This window comes from Hesperophylax consimilis, chromosome 25 (assembly GCF_061612785.1).
Source record: "Hesperophylax consimilis isolate HC1 chromosome 25, BYU_Hcon_1.0, whole genome shotgun sequence".
NCBI classification, from domain to species: domain Eukaryota; kingdom Metazoa; phylum Arthropoda; class Insecta; order Trichoptera; family Limnephilidae; genus Hesperophylax; species Hesperophylax consimilis.
Window position 1 is genome coordinate 7,545,086 of NC_142860.1, and position 23,434 is coordinate 7,568,519.

General features: G+C 35.4%; 1 protein-coding gene across 1 annotated transcript in view; it reads left to right on the forward strand.

Annotated features, from left to right (window-relative positions):
- LOC149411492 (uncharacterized) overlaps positions 1 to 23,434 on the forward strand; it is a 102,068-nt gene that overhangs the window by 40,977 nt on the left and 37,657 nt on the right. The window contains exons 3-4 of the mRNA XM_089646940.1: positions 19,974 to 20,158; positions 22,203 to 22,365. Of these exons, the coding sequence (XP_089503066.1) occupies positions 19,974 to 20,158; positions 22,203 to 22,365 (348 nt within the window). The remainder of the gene's footprint in view (positions 1 to 19,973; positions 20,159 to 22,202; positions 22,366 to 23,434) is intronic.

Here is a 23,434-nt window from a genome sequence, read left to right on the forward strand (position 1 = left end):
GAGGCTGTAGTAAGTCATGCATGATCAGATTAATTTATTTGTCCCAGAAAATGACTGTTCATTATGTGACAAATAACCAAGCCAGAAAATGGTTAAATAGTTTTCCTCAATGCTATAATTCAAGATAGGTATCGATTGAATTATGTTCTGATTTTATAGTTATTAAAAATATAAGCCCAATTTATAGAGAAAATATCGGTACTTAACCAAATGAATATATTTTTAAACTTGCTAACATTTTATTAACTATCAGTTGGTTGATTACTTAATAACATCGTATGGGCTATTATCACCCAAATAAAGTCCTAGAGAGAGATCTTATAACTGCTGTCTTTTTCGTTTCCATACAAGACGTGTGAGAAGGAAGATTTTTATGTAAGCATTTCAGGATGATCGTCGATGACGTACGTATAACCTCTCTCTGGAACTACTACATCTATAAATATCGTCTATATCTCTTTACAAAGCACAGTCAAAAGGGAGTAAGCCGATTTATCGCTGCGAGTATCGAACTCGATCTGTCCGACTGTCAACTGAGCGTCCTCACCAACTATTTATTGATTACCAGATCCTTGACGTTGCCCGGGCCTTATGCAAAGTTTTCGAAATCAGATATAAACAGTGATATTCTTCTTGTTTTGAAGCTAAAAGATTAAACTGTAGATTTGTTTAAACATGAAATTCATGCCGCCCGCCACAGACACCCCACTTTATACAAAGAGATAGATAACAAGTATATAATAATAAAATAAATATGAACTATATTTTTACGATTTATCTTCTAATTATTGTAATATCAATAGTAATGCAAGTAAAATAACAAATATAAAATGTCCAGCGTTTTTACTATAGTATCCTCTGCGTGAAAATTCGTAAACCTTTTAATAAAAGTTTGTTTATCTGAAGTGACCTGACAGGAGAATATGTTTTTCTGTATCTGTTTGTAAATAATAATATTAGATTGAGCCTAGTAACTCGTAAATAATTTGTATAGCGCCCTTGAGGTGATTTTTCACAAAAACGGCCCGTTACAAATTATCGAATCATTATTTTCATACATTAATATAAATTCTCATTTCAACTTATTACTTTCACTAATCTCCATTCAAACGTAATCTCATCCAGCCATAACAACAATGCATATAACCAGAGATGTGCTTTATTTCAAATAAATCCATTTCAAATGGAAATGCAAAATGCAAAATGGGTATTTTCCATTTTGCATTTTAAATGCTTTTCTAAAAACCATTTTGCATTTTGCATTTTAAATGCTTTTCTCAATGCATTTTCCATTTTAAATGCTTTTTTACAACATTCCTCCTACTAACTCCACTCATCTTTTTTTCATAAGCCTCAAATATCAGTCGTTCCTCAACCTCGCTATGAGAGATAATTTACATTTGTCAAGTTGCTCCCTTGAGGCAATTGAGTGATACCATTACAAAAAATACTGATTCAAATACTGAACATGGGGCCATGACGCTGTAATATAAAATGTTAGATAGCAGTTTCTATGTTTTTACGTTGGCAACATTATTCCCGCGCAAATTTTTTGTGGTTTCATAATCTGTAGTCGTGGTGTTTTTGAATTTACCATCATGTAATATGTTTGTTCTACATTGATGTACATTATTAAATGACAAAATTGTTTAAAAATTCTACAATTATTTTAATTGTTTGACCTGAGAAACCATTTTGCATTTTCAATGCATTTTGAAAATAGGTATTTTGCATTTTGCATTTTGCATTTTAAATGCTTTTCTAAAAACCATTTTGCATTTGGCATTTTCAAATGGAAAACTTTTGACCCATTTCCATTTTGCATTTCAAATGGTTTTGGGTACCCATTTTGCACATCTCTCCATATAACATTACATATTACCATCACAGTAAGCGGAAAATGTTGTTTGTGTCGTGATGGAGGACTTAGCCAGTCGGGGAATCGAACATACTATGCCTGGGTGGTGTAATGGACCTGTTTGGGGTAAAAGAACGTAAAGAATTTTTTTTTATATAAATTAAAATACGTTCAGAGAATAGGGAGAAACGAACAGACTATGGACATCTTTGGGACATCCTAGAAGCTTTATTATAGAAACCTACGTCGGTAATAGGTGTTAACCACGTAATAATTGAAAAGGGGCGCGTTGGGTTTCAACGAATCAGACCATTCCCAAAATCAATTAAATAATTTTTCGCCAATCACGGAGACTAAGGGCGGTCTAAAGACACGAAACACTCTAGGTTGATTTACTGTTGAGCTAACCTTGGGATCCGGTCTCACGATGCGTGTAAAGGCACTTGGAATTCGACGATAAATTGCATTCTAGGGCAGAAACGAAGCGATACCCAACCATCGATAACGAAAAAGGGGGGTGACGGTTTGGTGGGAGAAGAGGGGGTTTTTAGAATGTTTTGGTCCAGAAGACATATTACAAGTTGATCCTCGTAGAGAGAATTGTTTACGTTCGCTGAACTTCTGAGTGCTCTTTCAAGTGGCCACAGTGAACACAAATTTTAACTTAAGATAGGACGTTTGGCCGAAATTGCCTAATTATATTAACACGGGGGAGATGCAAGTTGGGTAATTAAGAAAAGACATAAAAGTTAATGGGTCACGAAGTCTTTGATTAACGATCAAAATTTTACGACCTTTTTTGCGCGTAAACAAAGTTACGAGGATAATATATTGAAATTCCTGGATGAAGCGAGAAAAGAGTATATGGGTTGGGCTAAAACAAGACGCAAAAAACTGTGAAAACAGGGATGTACTGGGCGTAGATCACCGAAAAGAAAGGACCAGGAATCGAAAAGAAACCCGAAAGGTAGTTTAGCTCATGATGGAAGAGGTTTCAACGACTCGGGTAGTGGACAGCGATGGGTTACGAAAGATTACCAGAAGATATGCGGCGGATATCACGAAAAGAGTCAAAACAGGTAGGCGAAATTACAAAAACGTGTCGAGTCGAATTTCGGAACGAATGCCTACGTATGTCATCACCGAGAGGAAGGTATATGTGTCCTGGGATCACCCACGGATCGTGTAGACACCAATCAAATGCTAGAAGGCAGCACACAAGGAAGGATACTGTATTGCGCAAGCGCTGGACATAATAGGTGAAAAGCTTCCGTTAGTTGGGATAATTTATTGATTATATTATCCATATCAATAGCGAATTTCTCGGAAAGATTTCAAAAACAACGATATAGAAATGAGCTACACCTAGTCTAAAGGCCGGAAATCAACCAATATTACGGGCACAACACGTGTACGAGGAAAAATAATCTAATAATTTTACGCAATAATCTACATCGCCGTATATCATTTACGAGGGGGCGCTCGGAGGTCAGGACACCGAGTGCGGGCCTGCACCCGCCTCGACAGGTTGTTAGGTGTCTATCTCAAATCGGGAGGCGGGAACAAAAAACCCTGAAACGGGATTATGCAATTCTAAACTTAACAGGAAGTGAAACCTCGAATGCATAAAGGCGAAAGTCGCACAAATTTTAAGTCGATTTATTCGAAAAAACATTATTAAATAGCGTTGTTTGGAGAAAATCGGGGCTTTTTCGTTTTAACTTGGTTGGAGTCGGTCTTCGAGAACTTAACGTCGCGACAGTTTGGTGTGCTATCTTTAAACTAAACTGATAGAGTTTTAAATATAGTGAAGTTGTGGTTTTAATATTAATTGAAATAATTGAAGTGTTTTAAAATTTAATTAGATTCAACCAAAAAAAAAGGGTAAACTCATAATTAGACGATACTAAATTCACGGGTTGGAGTCTCTTGGTTCAGACTAATATAAAACGATGAAACTCGACTGTGGTAATGTTTAATAATAACGCGTGTGCCATTAGAGGAGGAAAAAATAGAGAACCATAATAATTATCAAATGACCAGACGAAAACGGCTAAGTCAGAGTTCCAAATTTATTGTGAAATTGAAGAGACAGTGTTTTCCTTGCGAGCACGGGAAGGGATTTTAACGGTTTACACGATATAATAATTTAGTGAAAAAATCGAAGTGAACGTGGCAAATAATATATGAAAGGTTCTAGGGAGGGGGAGGGGGTCGGTGACTCTCCATAGGAGAACGGCGCTATATAGATTACCGATAGTTCGCAATGAAACACGGCTGAAGCTACTCCCGTGTTTTACACGCTCATACTCAAAGGGGTAATGAAAGGCTAGCTAATAACCTTCGAGAGTTGCTTACGGGAAATAAAGACAGGATAGATCTCGGCAAATACTTACTTAGATACTCTGAAATACAGATAGGGAGAGATATCTAGACTAGGTACAGTGGAGGCCAACAAATACCTATGCATGTCAACTATCAACTTACGGTTAGGGAGGAAGAGATCTTCTATTGAAAGAAATGATCCGCTTAAACATTCCGAATTCTAGTATCCGGTAATTTATGTGCTATCTACGGGGCGGCGTATGAAAGTAGAAATTTAGCTAGAAAAAATTAGATCCAATATGGTTATAGTCTCTACTGGCGAGTAGACGGGTGACATAGAGAATCGATTTCGAATTTAATACGAACCCTTAACGGCTTAGGGGCTTCTACTCATACCTACAGTTCCTGGACGCGGATTAATGTACATGTCTTCGATATCCCGACTGGATTGGTAATATTACGCTTTTGGGGTAAGTGAAATTGCATGTATATATATTTCCAGAACATTAAAATCGCGACGAAGATGGGGCTGCAACCAGCAGCTCGGACAGGGCTGCGATACTGGTAAAATAGTATCACATTTAGAACTGTTTGCTTGCTTCTAACAGCTGTGTTTAGCACGAGGCCAATGACCTACTTATTTGTAAGCAGTTAGGGTCGACGCACGGCCCAAAAGGAAGAAAAGGGACCCCCATAAATCACTTGACGTCTGTGTCTGACGACTAAAGTCGTACACTCTACCGAGTTGGCAGCCGCGCAGGGGCACCCCAAATCAACATGGAAGCGACTAGCTGCAACCAACTCATGCTCAAAACAAATAAAAAAAAATCAAATTAATAATATTTGTATAACCTTATATGTTCACTAACAAATTCCCAAATACCTTTGGCCTCGGCTTAGAACTCGCCGTTGGAGTATGTTGTCCGTAAGCTGTCTTGGGAAAGCACACAACTTCCTCAGCTCAGAAGATTTTCTACGTTCCTCATCACGAGATTTCGGGGCGTCAACGTTGTATGGAGAATCACGAAGAGTTCGGGAGGTCATCCCTTTTCGCGGAGCCGGGTCGGATGAGAGGACACGAGAGGCAGTATGAAAATTAATGTCAAGTTGGAATGTTTGGGCCTTGGTTCGCTGCGAAGGCGTTTAATTGAACGGGCTCCAAGTCTTTCAAAATCGCGTGGAGGGGACGTCGGCGTGATGAACGAGGGTTCAAAATCGGAGGACGAACACATACTAAAGCGGGGTTTACCCGGAGGTTGATGCAACTCGACTGGAAAACCCTCGAGATCCTTTGCAGCAACCTTCGTGAGGTGGATAGTAGGCCTGGCGGCTAGTGGACGTTGAAAGCCTCACCAGAAAAAACCTATTTGAAACATGCACGCGTTTAGCATCATGACAAGGGAAGCAATGAAAATTCCCCTTTTACAGTCAGTAAAGTAGTCCGTCGGAGGAAGCGGGGCGGGGTGATTTGGGATATTCCAACAGGTGCATTACCTCTCCCTCTGACGTGAGCGGTCCGGAGGTGTCAAGGCGACTATAAGAAGAAGTTAGACCAGACCTCGGGGAAAGCCAGACACGTATTGGTTCTTGGGGTTGTGCATTTGGAAGAATAGCGACCATTTCATTTGGGGCAGTGAGGTGCCGACCCAGTTTGCAAAAAAAAACCTTTTCTCGTCATTCAATCCGTTCCCATCTCCTTTTCTCTCTCGTTTCCACTTCCATTCGCAACACCCAAAGTTTACTAACCACAGCAAAATCCATCTATCTAGTTTCAGTACACCATTACAGAGGTCGACGAGGGAGTCCCAGTACTTATGCGGAAACAACACCCCACTCAACGAAGGGTTTAGTAGCACGTACACAAAAGGAGGGGGGGGGGGGGTACGGTTCTATGTCACAATCTAGAATTTATAAACACGGGGACATTAGGTAAGGGCGGGGATACAAGGAAATTGTAGAGATATGATAGAAACTACTAGGTCAATTAGCAATAGGGTCCAGTATTCGAAAGTTAGGTGAGACACGTACTCGTTTCTTGTAGTACTCGCTGAGGGTCGATGGACGTTTTCCCCACACTTTGGCTAAAAAGAACCGGGAGTTACCATGGAAAGGAGACATTAAATACCTACCACCCCATAACGGTGGGCTTCGAATTGACAAATCACACAACGTGAAGTTAAGGGATTTATTGTAGATCAACCCCAAAGCGAAGGCCTTATTTTACTGTGTGCAATATCGCAGGGGCGGGGGATGTTCAGAGTTAGCTAGGCTCAGCACGATATCATCTTGCAAAAGCGAACTGAACGCTGGGGATAAAGAGGTATAAAAACCTCATTCAAGCGAGTTAGGACAATTAGGAGGTCGAGTCAACACAGTGGGACCCAGACGCAATGCCAACTCAGCTACTGACCAGTAGAATTTATTCATGATATAATTCTGTCGCCACAACGCGGCATATAACACTAACCAATATTTTAACCACAAATTGCCGCATTTCGCAATAATACTCTTCTTTCTTACACTCTTACGCTTTTTCCACCTGTGACATAACATACAACATATTATAACATTAACAGTACCAAGGGGACAGTAGATTGAGGAGATGCCAGTGCTTCTACCCGAAGTACTGAGGCCGCAAAGCGAGTTTTTACTCGCGTTCTCGGGTCGGGTAAATGCTGCGAGAGGCCGTAATATAAATAGCTTATATTCCATTCACTCGGGTGGTGCCGTTACATTCTCCTAACGGGAGTGCGAATTTTTCTGCATAATTTATATATTATTAAATAATTATTACAATTATTGCGTAGATTTAATCTCTTCAAATGTTGTCATTTATGTCGATTAAAAGTTAACGCACCTAAGATGATGATATAAATATAAACATTTGTTAGAAATTTTAACCATATAAATTGAAATAAAATATTATATTTTTACCCTGGAACCTACATCAATTTAATCATGTACAAGCTATAGGGAATATATATACAAAATAAATTCTTAAGTTTTATATTGGGTATTCCAGCAAAACCAATGATTAAATGATATGAAAATGCTTAAATTGTCAGACAGAAAGATGTGCACTAACTTCGTTCTTCTGTATTAAATTCTTAATGATTTGATAGTTCAGAAATGCTTGCATTGATAAGCTTTCGGATTCCTCTAAGTAATACCTGAAGTCGGTATTTATTTCAATGCAGAAATTCTGGGAATAACTACCAAATGTATTCATCTCTGCCCAGAATACTTCTAATTGAGGGAAATAATTATACCAAATTAGTGGAAATTTTAAATTTATCACTAAACAAAGACAAAATGTTGTTAATGAGGCAGTTCTGCCATATATTTAACGCCTATGAATAATTATTAACCTTGTAAAAGTATTAACTATGTATAAGTATTTACCATGTATAAGTACTAAGTATGTATATTTATTAAGAAGGTATAATTTCTATTCACATGTAAAAACCGTAAAAAAGGTGTTAATAAAAAAATATTTATTGTTAGAAGTTGCGGATGTTGGAAATGGAATCTTGGTATGATGCAAATTCGTTAGTAGTCACGTCAGATATTGTAGTTACTGATTGTTAAAAGTTTATACAAGTTGTTATTATAATTTTTAAATGTTTAGTATAAGAAGTTAGGTTATAGAAATTGAGACCTTGGCATGATCAAGAGAATCGAATTCAGTTAATGGTCGAGAGGTTTAAAGCGCTGGGTTCCTAGCAAGATGTCGAGGGTTCAATCTTTTCATACTTCAAGTTCTTTATCGTTGCACAATAGATAGATAGATACTCGAGTCGGGCCACAACGATGTATGAATGTGAATGAGGCAAGAAGTGCGGGAAACGGCGTGATGGTTAGTTAGTTAGTTATGTATATTTGTTACCAGGCAGTGTTTGTATTTTTTTTATTTTTTTTATATATTAACTCCACACAGGAGGCCCTGAAGAAAATAATTTCCCTCAGGGCCTATGTCATCTTTGGGGATGCTGTGTGGAGGGTCTTTTTGTGGAGAGGAAGGAGTGAACATGGGTCTTGAAGAGTCCCATGTTGTAGGAGGGAGGAAACACAGAGGCCGGCAGTTCGTTCCACAGCCGAGCTGTTGAACTTAAGAACGAATCGTAGAAGCGACCCGTTCTCATGTGACAAGTCTCAACCGTGTACAAATGTTGGGCACGCGTTTGGCGTGTATCCCGACTACGCACCGGTGCCGAAGGGATCAATGACGCTAGTTCCTCAGAGCATCTTCCATTGTAATACCGATAGAACAAGGACAGCATACCTACCTGACGCCTGTGCTCTAAAGATTGCAGTCCGTTTGTTAAGATTGGGGAATCTATCAAACGGACCGCCCGTTTCTGCACAGAGTCAAGGGACTTTTGAACAAATCATATTTTTATATATATATGAATATTACAACCGGTTTCGGCAGAACCACGTTTTTACAAGCGTATGCTACCGCATCCGCGACTTATCTCACATCATCGAGGTTTTTTTTTTTCTTTTAAAATCATATTTTATTAATTAAAGCGTTTGCAAATAAAAAAAATATTAGTAATTCATTAAGAAAAAACTTCGATATATTAATAATAAATTAATCTCGTAAAAGCAGGTAATAAAGATTTCTCTTCAGTAGGTACGTCACCAAATTTCTATTAATTATGAATTCAAGTCTATTGAATATGCACAATAGATATTTTAACCTCTCAAAAATGAACAATTAAAATACCATTTTACTAATCGTCGGTTCACGTGTTTAATTTCTCCTGTTTCTGTGAATATTCATAAGTTCTTTAAAATTTTAAGTACCCACCTACTGTTACAAGCTATGAACATATTTTTCTGATAGATATATAATTAATAAAAAATACTGTATATGTGGTCGTTTTGAAAGATTTAAAAAAAATATTATGGTAAGCCTGTTTTTAGAAACAACGATAGTTTTTGATATATGGTATGGTATAAACATCTGTAATTATTCAACCAATAAAATGTTTCACCGACGTGTCTTCATTTAGTGAATATAAAAGATAAAAGATTTACACTAGCCTATGGGGATGGGATGGTGAGAGGGAGCGGAAGGGCGGATCTAGTCAGTCGGAATAATATGTATTGTGTGAATGTTATTTAAACAGTCGAGTGGTCGCGTCAACAATTGGAATATGAGTTGAGTGATTGACTTTGGAGTTGGAAATTTCACACCCTCATTTAACCCATCGGCATACTTGCCGCCAATTTGGGGCTGCACTTTTTCCGCATCGGGATATTGCCCGCCTCATTGGAGCGACTAAAACTTTTCCCACATACTTAGATAGTACACAATAAAATTATAACCTATCTAAAAGCATAACAAGTGGGGAAATATGGGGTGCAATACTTCACAGTAATCCTTTTAAAGTATGCACATGTGATGCGACAAATAAAAATTAGTATGCCGATAAGTTAAAAAAATCATAACTAATTAAAGTGCTACATAGTCAATCATCCACCTATATTTTACCGTTTATTCTATATTTTTAAGATTAATACAATAATTATAAACAAATCGTAAATACGCTAATTCTATCATATTATAGCTTGCGATCTTTCAAGACGTTTTACAAACTGGGCATAATATGGCGAAAATCACTCGAGTGGTTATTGATTTTAGGTTTGAAAATGTGAGGTGCTGCGTATATATTTCCATTACCATGAAGATCCATATAAGTCATTAAAGTGGTTAAAAGGAAATTTTTATTTTATTTTTTCGCTTATTTTATTTTGCTATAAAATTTAAATTTTATATCTAGTACATATGCCATACTATTGTGAGCGGGGTACTCATTACTATTACCAGTAAGTCGTCAATTTCTGCACCTTCTAATTTTAATCTGTCTTCTACTCTGTATCTGATACTGATCAGAAACTCGAACACATCCACATTATGAGAGTTGGAGAAGTGAAATGAAGTCATTAGTATTCCGTACTTTCTATTTGATCGTTGTTATATAATTTATGCAAGACTTAACTAAACTCTGCCTCTGGGAACAAACTCAAGTTGGGCCTGGAAGTTGTTATTGTGAGGTTGTTGAATATATTATTCATCTTTCATATTATTAGGAATATATGTTGTCGTAGATTAAAACTGGCCAGAGATAAACGATGATAAAAGTGATATTTTGATGTTGACGATAATAAAGTCAAGATAAAACAAACTGTTGCAAAGTGAACGGAGAAAAATAATTATTGCTATTTTATTAAGAATCTCTTGAAATGAAAAAAATACGAACATTAGAGTTACGAATCTGCCAATATTTGAAAATCTTCTACTACCACCACAGTAAGCGGAAAATATTGCCTGTGTCGTGATAGAGGACTTAGCCAGCCGATGAATTAAACTCACGACGCCCGGGTGGGATCCAGACGCGACGCAAACTCAGCCACTTACCGGTCACTCTTATCTATCGTATCGTATCTCTTCAAATTATTCGTAATCCGGTTAGGAACTGTTGGAAACCTATCAATTTACTAGTTAATAACGGATATATATAATATCGTTGGAAACCTATCAATTTACTAGTTAATTGATAGGTTTCCTGTTAAGTTTTTATTAAAAAAGAATCTATTATCACGATGTCGGCACACCTGTTCATAAAAATAATAATAATATTTTGCAAATTTTTCATTACATATTGTCAAGGCAAATGCAGGTGTGTGAATACATGTTCTAATATATTAGGAATTGATTAAAAATTTATTGGAAAATGCCTCTAATCCCGTTTTTAACCAGATAACGAATGATTTGAAGAGATTTTTTATAAATCAGCGATACTCATTTTTCTACGTGTGATTTTTATAAACTTCGTTTTAAGATCATTGCGAACCTTACGAAGGTAATCCCAACCTTACCTAACCGTAACTAACTATTACTCGTAAAAATGTATGATTGGAAATAGTATTTATCAATTTTTTTTTAGATTTATTTTTTTATACGGAAAAGGGACTCGCTCTTATTTTACGTGCTTTTGCTTTTCCATAAAAATTGCATGAAATATAATTTGTAATTTATTTAATTCTTCTTTATTTAAGTTTTTTATCAATGTTAACAGGAGTAATTGATCTATCTTCTTTTCCTATGAAGAAGAGCATCGGTGGAGAGCAGCGTACATTTGGTTTTTATTAAAATCGATATTGATGAAGTTTTGCACACTTGACATTCAAAATAAGAGGAAGGTCACCATCTACATGAGATTTAGCAGAAATTTGACAATTCTTAATGAAATTTTGCACACCTGACGTTCAAAATAGAAGGAACATCACTGTCCACAAATGATTTCAGGAAATTATGCGTAAATCCCGAGCAGCGCCGGGAACTTCAGCTAGTATGATATAAAATTACCTAGTGTAATTGTGAAGGTAATATTCAAATCAGTTAATCAAATCTATCGCATTAAATAATACTATAAACCTCTTTAACGAAATACAAACTTCATTTAATATAATATGACATATTATTCCAGTTACTAGGAGCCTGTACTTGATAAAATGATTAAATATAATATAATAAACAACTTGTTTAGCCGCAAACCACAAACGTATGGAGGTAATTCTTATTTATTATCAAATCAAGAAACTGAAAAAATGCCGTATTAATTGCTTATTATTCTTGTTTATTTATATAAAAGTTAAGTATGTCATCTATAACACGTTCCACTTATTTTTTGTAGTAAAGTAATGAATCCGAGAGTGGAAATAAATTACTAAGTTGATAGAAACTTATCACTTTTCAATGTGAAGTATAGTTTCTTTTATGTTTACGTTCCGAATCGCATGAAAATTATACTGAATTTTTGTGAAGATTATTTACTGTGTTTTTTATGGAGTGAATTTTCATGGGAGAAGAATTTTTAAATAAGTATTTATATCCGTTATATTGGTACTCTTGATAAAAATTCTTTAAAGATAGTAATTTTGCTACAAATTCACGCGTTGTGCGTGCCTTTGGAAAGAACGTCTTCATTTGGTATGGGCGAGTGAGAAAGCAGTTAGATTTTCTGCTCGATTTGATAAATTAATGTCAGTACTTTGGGAATTTCACGCACAATTACACGGTATGCTTCAAGCGGTAAATTTGAAAATTTAATACGTGATTTTGTCACTGTACCCTAGTTCTTAGATGCTAATGTGAATTTGCATTCTTTTTATATTATTTTTTAATACAGGCGGTTGGGATCACAGGGGCCTGACTACAAAAAACTCGTGTTTTGATTTAAGGCGACGCTTAATGCTAAATCACTATTTTGATTACTCTTTATAACGAATTGGTGTACATTATGAATATGATGCCGTGGATAAATTGAAGGTTTTCCTATCGTTTCGCTTGAGTAAAATACAAATAAAAAAATAAATTACTCAATAAAAAATATAAATGTAAGCTACTAAAAAAAACATATTTTAAATGGAAATGTATGAACGGGTAAAGGAATCAATTAAAAAAAATACAGTAGTATAAGATTAAGATTATCTGTGACAGTTTCACTGGATAAAATTTTTTGCTTTCTCATAAAATTATTTACAAAATAAATAAAAACCAGTTTTGTGCTTGAAATCGAACGTTTCTAGACTCCGTTTGTCAAGCGATTTAAATGCATATTACCTACAATATAAGGTATACCAAGAATATACACATTTTTAGCTTGTAGCTTCCTCTTAAGCTTGGTTTCGGTATAGCCATAATCATTTTTATTAATGACACGACGTTCTATCTTGTACATACAGCCGTTTAAGAGATACAGTTGGACATATCAGTTGGGCATACAGTTGGGCATACAGTTGGGCATATGAGCATTCCAATCATTAATTGCGTTTATCTCAAAACTATGATTTTATAGATAGCCCCCTGTTATCCTAAGCCTTCGAAAACATATATTTGATTGAAGAAGAATATAATACTAATACATTTAAACGAAGTATGAAACAGAACCAGACACAGAAAAATATAAATGATAAGTCTTACCGGTACAACGTCTTTATCCACTCGACTATTGGAACCTAATTATCATAAGTCATTTTTGTTGTTCTCATATTTATTGTAGAGACAGAGTTTATAATAAATAAGGTTGGAACCTCCAGATTGGTGTCAATATTATTAAAAGAGTTTGGGAGAAAACCCGTAGATAAAACATATCCGTTTATGTCTTTAGATGTTCTACCGGTCTCACGGTTATATTACAATATGGTTATTTTATGGGTATTTAAAAAAATGTATTATAGAAAAAAAACAGTACAGTCGCTAACAGTGATTTACAGATATTAAATATTTCAAGTTGGGTACCTGGTGTGTTATGTGTATATTCAGTAATTACCGGGTGATGTGTGTAGTCTATAGGCTTGTACGTGAGCGTGTATATGTATGCGCATTTAACAGTTTATAATATGATTGACATGATGTTACTTTTGAATTTAGGCAGTCAATCAGAAAAAAGTTGTAGTTAGAGTTTAGTGAGTGTATAAAGAGCACGGATAATTAGATGCTGTATTTGTTTTCTAAAGCTCCGTAGTAAGCGTGAGCGCAAAAATGGTTTGAAAGGGCAATATGTAAATACGAATTTTATAGGGAGCGCACTAATAATTAAGCCAAAATTGTGAGAATATTTTACAAAATACGACTCTTTGAAATAGAGCAAAAATAATTCTTCAGACGCTTAACTTGCATTTAAAGATACACTGTGAATTTTTTCATACTTATAAAATATTAAACAACGGAAAAAACTTGTTTTTAATAATTATTCGAGTTTTTTTGCGATTTTTTTCTATCGAGAGAATTTCATATAATTACCGTTTCGGCTTTACAAATATAAAGATATTATCTTAATAAATTACATATATTTTTTTAGGAACTTAAAAACTTAAAGTGTTAAAGAGGAATATGTGTGCTTATGGTTTATAGCGCCCTTGAGGTGATTTTTCACAAAAACGGCGCTCTACAAATTATGCAATTATTATGCGTGTGGAATAGCGTTGTATATCGTGTATGCCTCTAAGGTATGTTAAAATTAATTAGGGACAGAAGTTCGGTTCAATCGATGTTATCGTTTAAAATTCTATAGGTAAATGTTATAGTATAAAGATTGAAATGAACATTCAAAGTTATTGCTGAATTCGTTTGCCATTCTATTGCCCGAAGCTGAATGGTTACGAAATTTTACTGATTCAACCATCCATGGGAGTAATATGCGACTTGTGTGATTTAAATTGGCAGTTAGTTGACCCTGTGAGTTACATGCTCCCATCCTTATAAGATCTCTCTTGTTTCTATTATATGTGAAAGAAATAGACAGGACTAATAGCAAAAATTTGACAGTATAATTTTTTAGTGTATTTTATTTAAAATCCCACCGTGGAATGAAATCTCTCCTTCTAATGATGTTGTTTGATCATTTGCGCCTACCGATTATGAATTCTAATTGTCCATAGTTTCATATGTTGAAAGATGAAAGAACTACGGGATATGATCTCAGTATTTACTTTTTCAAAGACTACCTTTCAGAATCTAAACTTTACTTGATATTATGTATTGAACCGTGTTTGGTGACCATATGCAGCCATATATGACAGCCAGGTAATTCAAAATCTTTCTAATTCCCACCTCCTTTCCCTCCCCACTGCCTCAAAATTGCTAAATAAATAAAGTTCTATATCATGCAAGAGCTGTTAAATCAAGTTAACAATACAACATTTGTTTCGAAAAGATAAAAAATAGTCACTGAAGACCGAAATGCCACCAAGATTTGGTTCTTTAAATTAAAGCTCAGAAATTGCTGGTTAAAGTTATCAGGGTATCTAGCATGGTAGATCGATACATACGATATTGACGAAATTCGTTATCTGAGGTCAGTTTGCGATATTTGCGAGCACGGCCAGAATATGATTCCGAGAGTCGGTAGACAAAAGCCGCTGCTCTTATCACGGCCAACGAGGTATCAGATAAGCTGTCAATATGCACAGCTTTTTGGATAATGTCGTTCGGTATGCAAAATAACTGTGTTATTAATGAATTGAGGTGCACTAATAAATTTCTTTCTTAAAACTGAAAGAAATCGTACACACGATCCGTAGAGACTTAATTAATATATCTGCAATCAATTGATTCCGTTCCAGCTAATAATGTGTAAAAGTACATGCGGACTGAATATATATATTGAAGTTAATATTTCAATTCGATATTGTCAAAGTTTAGGAATATCAATTCATAGAGAGATGCTCCAAAGTTGCAATCGTATATAGATTTCTGATTTATTGCGTTATCGATGTCGAACCTTGCTTAGGAAATCGATATAAAATCACCAGTAGTTACGCCTATCGATTCGATATTTTAAAGTTGTCTATTTCACTCTGACCCCCCATGTAGGTATGTCCCTTAACCGGTTCAGTACCAATCACTCACAATTAAATGCAATTTTAATGGTAAAATTACAAAAAGCTTCATGCAACGAATGTGTTACCACCTAATATGTATATTACAAGGAATAATTTGTAATTGTGCATATACCATATTAATACATTTAAAGCGCTCTCGAGGTGATTTTCTCTTATTATTATTGAATCGTCACGCTGAAAAATCCAAAGTTCTATCTAAGCAATTTTTAAGGGAAAACTTTTATTTACTATTGAAAATGCAATTGTTTGAGACAGACGGCATGTTTTCTATTGTTTGCGAGTAATGGTAAGTAACATTTATTATGACAAATGAAGATTACACTGTAATTATTGCAGTAGAGCATGAAAGTGCATGTGGTACGCAGTCAAAGTCGAACATTAAATGTTTGTTAGACATTTTATAATAATCATGTTGATTTTGATTAGAAATCTTCTTTTGAGTGGAAAATACTCTCAACCCTGGTAAATGGAAACTATCCAGGAACGATAGATTGCTGGAAATGGCTTTAGCCGTTTCAACTAACAAGATAAATAGGAAGCCACAAGCCGAAAATGTCCAAATTTTTAGTATGCCACGAATCAAGATAATAGGCATAAAAATCGCTCGGCAAATGGAGTCTATAAACACAGCAAAAGTGGTTTTTATTTATTTCGTGAATAATTTCACAAGAAAGAAAAATATCAAGGGAAACTATTACAGATAATCTTTAATACTTTCCGACTTTATGTCCGGGTTAAATCTTCCCCATAGGAAAAACTAAACCCTTCCACACACTTTTCCACAAATGATCATCTAGTCAATCAACATTATGCAAGTGCATTATATAAGCAAAATAAATACAAAAACAATACAAGAACAACACGTCAACTCACCAGAGATCAAATGGGAAAATAATTCACCGACTCCAGATATTTTCATATCAGAGGGTTCGGCTCGGTAGAACTCCTAACAGGGTCTATAAATTCTACTGATCCCTCAATATAAATATTTAAAAAATCTTTCGTAATCCTACATATTGTATTCAAAATGACTGATTTTGGCATTTTTATGTATAAATTCTTTGACAGATCTAATGGATTATGTCTCAATGTTGTGAAATCTAAATTTTAGTATGTAAGAAGTAAATAATATTGTAGTAGTCATAAAAAATAATATATTAGGTATAAGATGTAAACTCTTATAACTAAATAAAATATTAAAAAAAAGATCTAATACGCCTAAATTTTTAATGAGAGAGCTAGGTATAATGCCAGTAGCCGAAATAGCAAATGGTAATATTTTTACTGTCTGAGAATGCCAAATTCTTTTAATTTCATTTTCTAACTCTGTGTATTTTCTTTTTTTTTTTCAGAAACAGATTTTTGAATATTACAGTAATTTTGAATAGCGACATCAATGATATAAGTTATTTTTTAAATTTTGTTATGTAAAACTATACCGGGTCTTTTATGACTAATCGTTCCGTCTGTTTGGATAGTTTTTTTCTAGTAGTTTACGCTTATATTAGTAATTATTTTTTTACTAGAATTCTAATAAAGGGAAATTATAGGAAAATTTTTAATTTATCCTATGCATATTTTTTTGTATTCATAATGTAAACTGATATCGTAGTAAAGATTGATGGAAAATAGTGATTTATCGGCTTCATCGAAGTCTGTCAAGGAAAGTTCCTGTTAAACGCACATTCCAGGTCCGTTACAGCTTTTTAACAAATTATCAGCAGAAAAGCACAATAATTTCAAGCAACGTTTCATTCTGAATTTTGGTATCTCATCAGAGCGATACTGTAAGTGAGTACTGTAAGTATCGCCGTGATGAGATAACAAAATTCAGAATATCGATTCGGTAAGTATCCAGCACTCTGGAACGTGCTGCATACATGCTACACATTATTTTAAATGATTAAGTTCTGTAATAGCACAATTAATTCACATACATTATTTATTTATTTCCTCAAAATTCCACGACGAATTTATATTTAAAGATGAACTTGCGCTACAAAGTTATAAAGTAAGTTAAATAAAATGCTCTGGTTTATATCAAATAAGCGCACGTGAAAAATAACGCGATATGGTGATTCTGGTATTTGTGAAGCTGAAAGCATTTATAAAATAACGCGATATTGTGATTCTAGTATTTGTGAAGCTGAAAGCATTTATAAAATAACGCGATATTGTGATTCTAGTATTTGTGAAGCTGAAAGCATTTATAAAATAACGCGATATTGTGATTCTAGTATTTGTGAAGCTGAAAGCATTTATAAAATAACGCGATATTGTGATTCTAGTATTTGTGAAGCTGAAAGCATTTATAAAATAACGCGATATTGTGATTCTAGTATTTGTGAAGCTGAAAGCATTTATAAAATAACGCGATATTGTGATTCTAGTATTTGTGAAGCTGAAAGCATTTATAAAATAACGCGATATTGTGATTCTAGTATTTGTGAAGCTGAAAGCATTTATAAAATAACGCGATATTGTGATTCTAGTATTTGTGAAGCTGAAAGCATTTATAAAATAACGCGATATTGTGATTCTAGTATTTGTGAAGCTGAAAGCATTTATAAAATAATATTTACCTCAGAGTCATTGCCTTTCACAAGACGATAAGGAATTTACATTTCGAATGAACACCGTTAGTAAACTTGAAAAAATACGTCTGATAACAGTCAAAGTTTAAACAAAAGAAATACAAATTGTTGAGCTTCACCGAATCGTTCCGGCAATCTGCTCCAATTTTGAAAATCACAACAAATTCCAGTGCTTGATCTTGTGACCGGTTGGTGGCTGAGTTGACATCGCGTTTGGGTCCCACCCAGGCGTAGTGTGTTCAATTCCTCCATCACATCACAATATTTTCTGCTTACTGTGGTGGTAGTAAGAGAATTTTAAATATTGTTAGATTATTCGTAAACTGAGAATTTTTGGTTTTCTTTTAAAAAAGAAGAAAAGAAAGGTTACACAGAGACACACCACCAAAAATATTATTTTTAATTACTGAATTATTTAAATTCATGTTATTCATATGAAAAAAGTTGAAACCTAGTACCTCCTTATATAGGCTCAAGTAATGGTGGGCTAAACTTAAGTTATGGTTATACCTACGTTAGTTTCATAGCATCGTTTCGCATACCATATCTTCAAATTTATGTTGATCTTTCTGTCTCTTTGTTCATTCATCTTGGTCATTCTAACCTTTCTGGGTGACCCTGACTCCTTTTACCATCAAGATATACCGTATTAATCATAATTTCTTCCATATAAGAACATTTTATTGATGCTTATCTCAATATTGCTAAAAACAAACATGAGATATTACAAAACAATAATGAAATGTATTAATTCGTTTGTGACTCAAAGTGGATTTGAACACACGGCACCAGGGTCAGTAAAAAGCTTTATCATTGTGCTATTGGGGTCAATATTAAAAGAGACATGAAGTACATGTACTATAAATCAATACAAGTCCAAGATTATGATAAACTAACGATAAATGTGATAAGTTTTTTTAAACTAAAATCTAACACAACACAGCCCAAGAAGTTATTATTTACTCCAAATGGTATCTCTTGACCCATTGCTCTGCGCCGCAGATGGTGGGATAGATTCATACGTCCGTGACTCCTGGACAAACTGATTCCTAGATTCCTACCCACCCCTCATACCTTTTCCTTTCTATAACTTCCTTTCCATAAAAAAACTCTCCACACAGCATTCAGTCAGCAGATGACATAAGCCTTGAGGGAAATTATTTTCTTCAGGGCCTCTTATGTGGAGTTCATAACAAAAAATAATAAAAATAACAATACTATATCATTACTTGCTAATGATTGATAAATGAGTTGGATTATAAACATACATAAAAAATTAAATACACGTTTAAACTTAAAATCCCCACTAGTTTGTCGACCTATTTGGGTAATGTTTTAGTTATCAATGCCATTTTTAGATAGATAATATAGATCCGTAATTGAAACCTTACTACATTGAAAAGTATAATTATTAGGTATGTGTATATGCGAAGTGATGTTGTCAAATGAAAGTTGGGTGGTCACACTGTTGTTTAGCATCTGTCACAACATATAAAATAAAATCCCAAATCACAGCTAGTGTAGACGCTAGTCTCAATAACATCTACATTAATCGTATCGCGTATTTAATAAATCAATTATTGCCCCAAATAAGAGTAATCATTAAATCCTATACTCTCATCATAATATAGCTTTGGCGCAGCTGATAGGGTGCCTTGATGGATGCCTTGAACCAATTTTCATCTTATTTTCATATTTTCGTCACTATTCTTAGCGGTTTGTTAAAATCTAACACTGGTCACATGATGGTTAATGTATGTTGTGTATCTTTTTTTTAGCCGCCTACTTCTATGTGGGCAGCGGCAAGTCCCCCAGTAACGTGGGTGCGCAGCGGCTGCGGGACGAGCGCGGCTCCGCGGAGGTTCTGAAGCCTTATCGGGGGGCAGACATCACCCTGACTCTGCCCGAGGGCAAGACACTCAGTTCCATCAAGTGGTTCTCCATCTGGTGTGATGAATTCTCCGTAAGTTATTCTCATTATTATGTGCCGTTGCGTCAGCAATCTTGGATATTTTCTCAACTTCACTGATTTCGAGGTAACGGCCAGTTGGCATTCAAGGGCATTCACCACATTCCTGAACCTTTTTAAGGACCAGATGGGTCCCTCTATCGGTTCTCAAGTCAATACTCTACTTTGTTTAAAACTAAACTACTATTGAATGATTTTAAAAGCCCCCTACACGTTAATGGTGAATGTCCCTACACGTTACAACACATATTTATAAACACCAATAACGTTTAAGTGTTCTCATCCAAGGCAGTTTGTTATTGTTCTTGAAGCTAGTGGAGAGACAACATTTATAAAGAAGAACATACAATAGAGAGTACAAAGAAAAAATAAAAGAAAAGCAAATTTAAACACGTTCCCATGGCACAATACACAAGAACAGTCATAGCTTTTGGCGTACTACAGGCAGTCCCGACGAGAGACCGTAAGCAGTGGGACGGGAAGACGGTGCTACGAACCCTTTCCACCATCCTCGGCAGCACAGTGGCCAGACCTGATACCTATGAAGACGGTGGGGTAGTGGAGAAGAGAAATTTGAAGAACTCTGGGAATTATGTAATTCACTCCAGCCGACAGGACTACAAGAGAACTGTAGATCAGAGTCCTATCCTTGCCACGGCTCCGTCAGGGGTGGCGCAGTAGAAAGTGCAAGAAAATAAGCGCCTAAAAAAGAAAAATTAAAGGCACCACCTGTGCCATTGACAAGGGGCTCTTCTACCTCCTTATGGGGAGGGTGTAACAGTACAAACCAGGAAGAAGTACAATTCTAGCCAGTAAGATAAATCAGTAAAAATATTTAAAAGATTCCAGTATCATTGTAACCTAGAAGAGAAAAAAATGAAAGCAAAGGTTCATAAAGTTATAACCTATTGAAGGGAGATAAGTACACAATAAAATAAAGCGGTCAGTTGGCTGTTGCCCACCCAGAGAAATTCCACACAACAACATCAGGGCCATTGATTCTTGAGTTCTTGAGTGGTGATTTCGGTAGTGTTATCAGATTAGCGGTGTAGCGAGTATAGGTCGTTGCATCTTTGGTACGTATAATGGACGTAGTAGGTACATTGATCTCTTCACATATTTTTATTTTTCTCCAATTCTTAAATTTTTTCTCTTTTCCTCTTACGTTATCTTCTTTAGCTTCTACTTAATTATCTTCATCTTTCACTTCCGAACATTTATTTTTCTGTTTTTTTTTGCCCTTCCCGCGTTTTATACTCCTACCTCTACATCGTTGTGTTTTGTCTTTTTATATTTTCCCCTGATTTCGATTCCTTCGCCTTAATTTATTTTTTGTCGGTTTTTAATATTTTTCATTTCTTCTTCTTTTATCCAATTTATTAATGTGATTCCTCTAACTTTTCTACATATTCTTTCAGTATTTTCTATCTGGTGAGGGCTTTCACCTAAATAATGAACGCGAAGATTTAACACTCTAATGATAGCAGTTGAAAATCCATAAATGCAGCTAGGGCGTGATAAAACTGTTAGCATTGATAGAAGATAGCCCAAACCAAAGAGCTTTCCCTTCTAAATCCCTTCAAGAAGGGCTGGAAGTCTTTACTGAGCGTGTTTGGTTAGCACTTAAACTTTAAGCATTGACACCTGGAGAGATATAGTGGAAGACCAGAACAAGTGGTGGCGTTTTCTAGAAACAACAAGGATAGTAGTGCCGATGATTTTTCAACAACTGTTACAAGAAAGAAAAATCTTCAATATTGCACTCACTCACTGCGCTCGATTTGTAAATGTAAAATATCCAGGTTGTTTGTCCAAATGGTTAGTAGACGAGACCTTGAAATCTCGACTCAAGGCGATTGTGATGCGATGCAGACCATCAAGCATGTGGATGACGAGTGCTCGCTTTAAGCTTTTCGCAGAGAAATTTATGTGATCCACAGAACGATGTCTGGTACATAAATTTTGAAGTCATACTTCGAACCCACCATATATCATAAAAGAAGATGAACATGCATTAATCATAAGATGTTTATTCCAGGTGAACTTTGGAGACGTGAAGATCCCCCGCTCTTTCGACTTCCCGAAGCCGCAAAAGATAGGTGCCCTGTCCGGCGTGCACGGAGTGTCTTCTGATCATATCGTCCTAGTGGACGCGCAGACTTTGCTCATTCCAAACTTCAGCTATGATGGAGAGGCTCCAGGTATGGATATTTATAAATCTCAAAAAAAATACACGAGTATATATGTTGAACTCCACAAAACCAAAGTTTACTTTCAGCTAAGCGTAGCAGAACTTCTATGCTCTGGGTAGGCCTCTCCAATTTCTCAAACTTAGCTGATTCTTTGTAGATTTGACCCATTAGACGCCTATGTTGTTATCTTTATGTTGAACGGCAACGTCGGTCGCTGGGAATGGAATAATCTGCGTTCAATGACCAGATTTCATTAGATAGATGCTTTACAGCTCCTCCCTCTTTTTTATCCCTTTCACGCTTCATTTAGCCCATGGGGATGCAATTTTTCGACTTCACTGGCTACGCATAACATTAAAAACCTCACTTAGATATAAGAAACATTATTTAAAGAAACAAGAAGAACAATAAAAAACAACGAAGCTTGTAATAAGTTTTGTAATCTTCCGTATGCTCCAAATAGCCCACAAAAACTGGTAATCGGTACAAAAACTAACCTAGTAAAAAAACAACTGGTAGAGTCGTGCATTTCTTTTGCACGTACCTGGCAAAAGCGAGCTATTAAATTATAGTTTTTTATTCCGTCGAGTTTCTTTACACCAGAAATTTAAAACAGAAGCTGAAGGATTGCTTCTAGTTTTATGTAATAATCTACGAAAACACGATTTGAAAGGAAGTTCTAAAATTGAGCTTAATCTGTTCATCACGACTTGGTTGAATGCAATAGTTATCGAATCATACAGGTATTACCATCGTCAATAGAGCTGCCATTTTTATGTAATGAACAAAGGAGTTGCTGGTTTCTTTTTGAGGTAAAGTCTGATTAATTTTAATGAGGTGAGTGGTATCTGATACAAAGAACCCAATGAGGAAATAAAGCGGTAATTATGATGACCGAATGCACACATGCTAAATGGAATTGACCAATAAACAAGTAGTGGTGGTAGGATTTTGTGGAAAAGTATTCAAATGAACACTTGATGAAGTTTTGACAGTCTCAAACATAATATTATATGAAATATTATTGAAACTGAAGTCATCAAGAAAGCATATATTTTTAGTATAACAACAACAAATT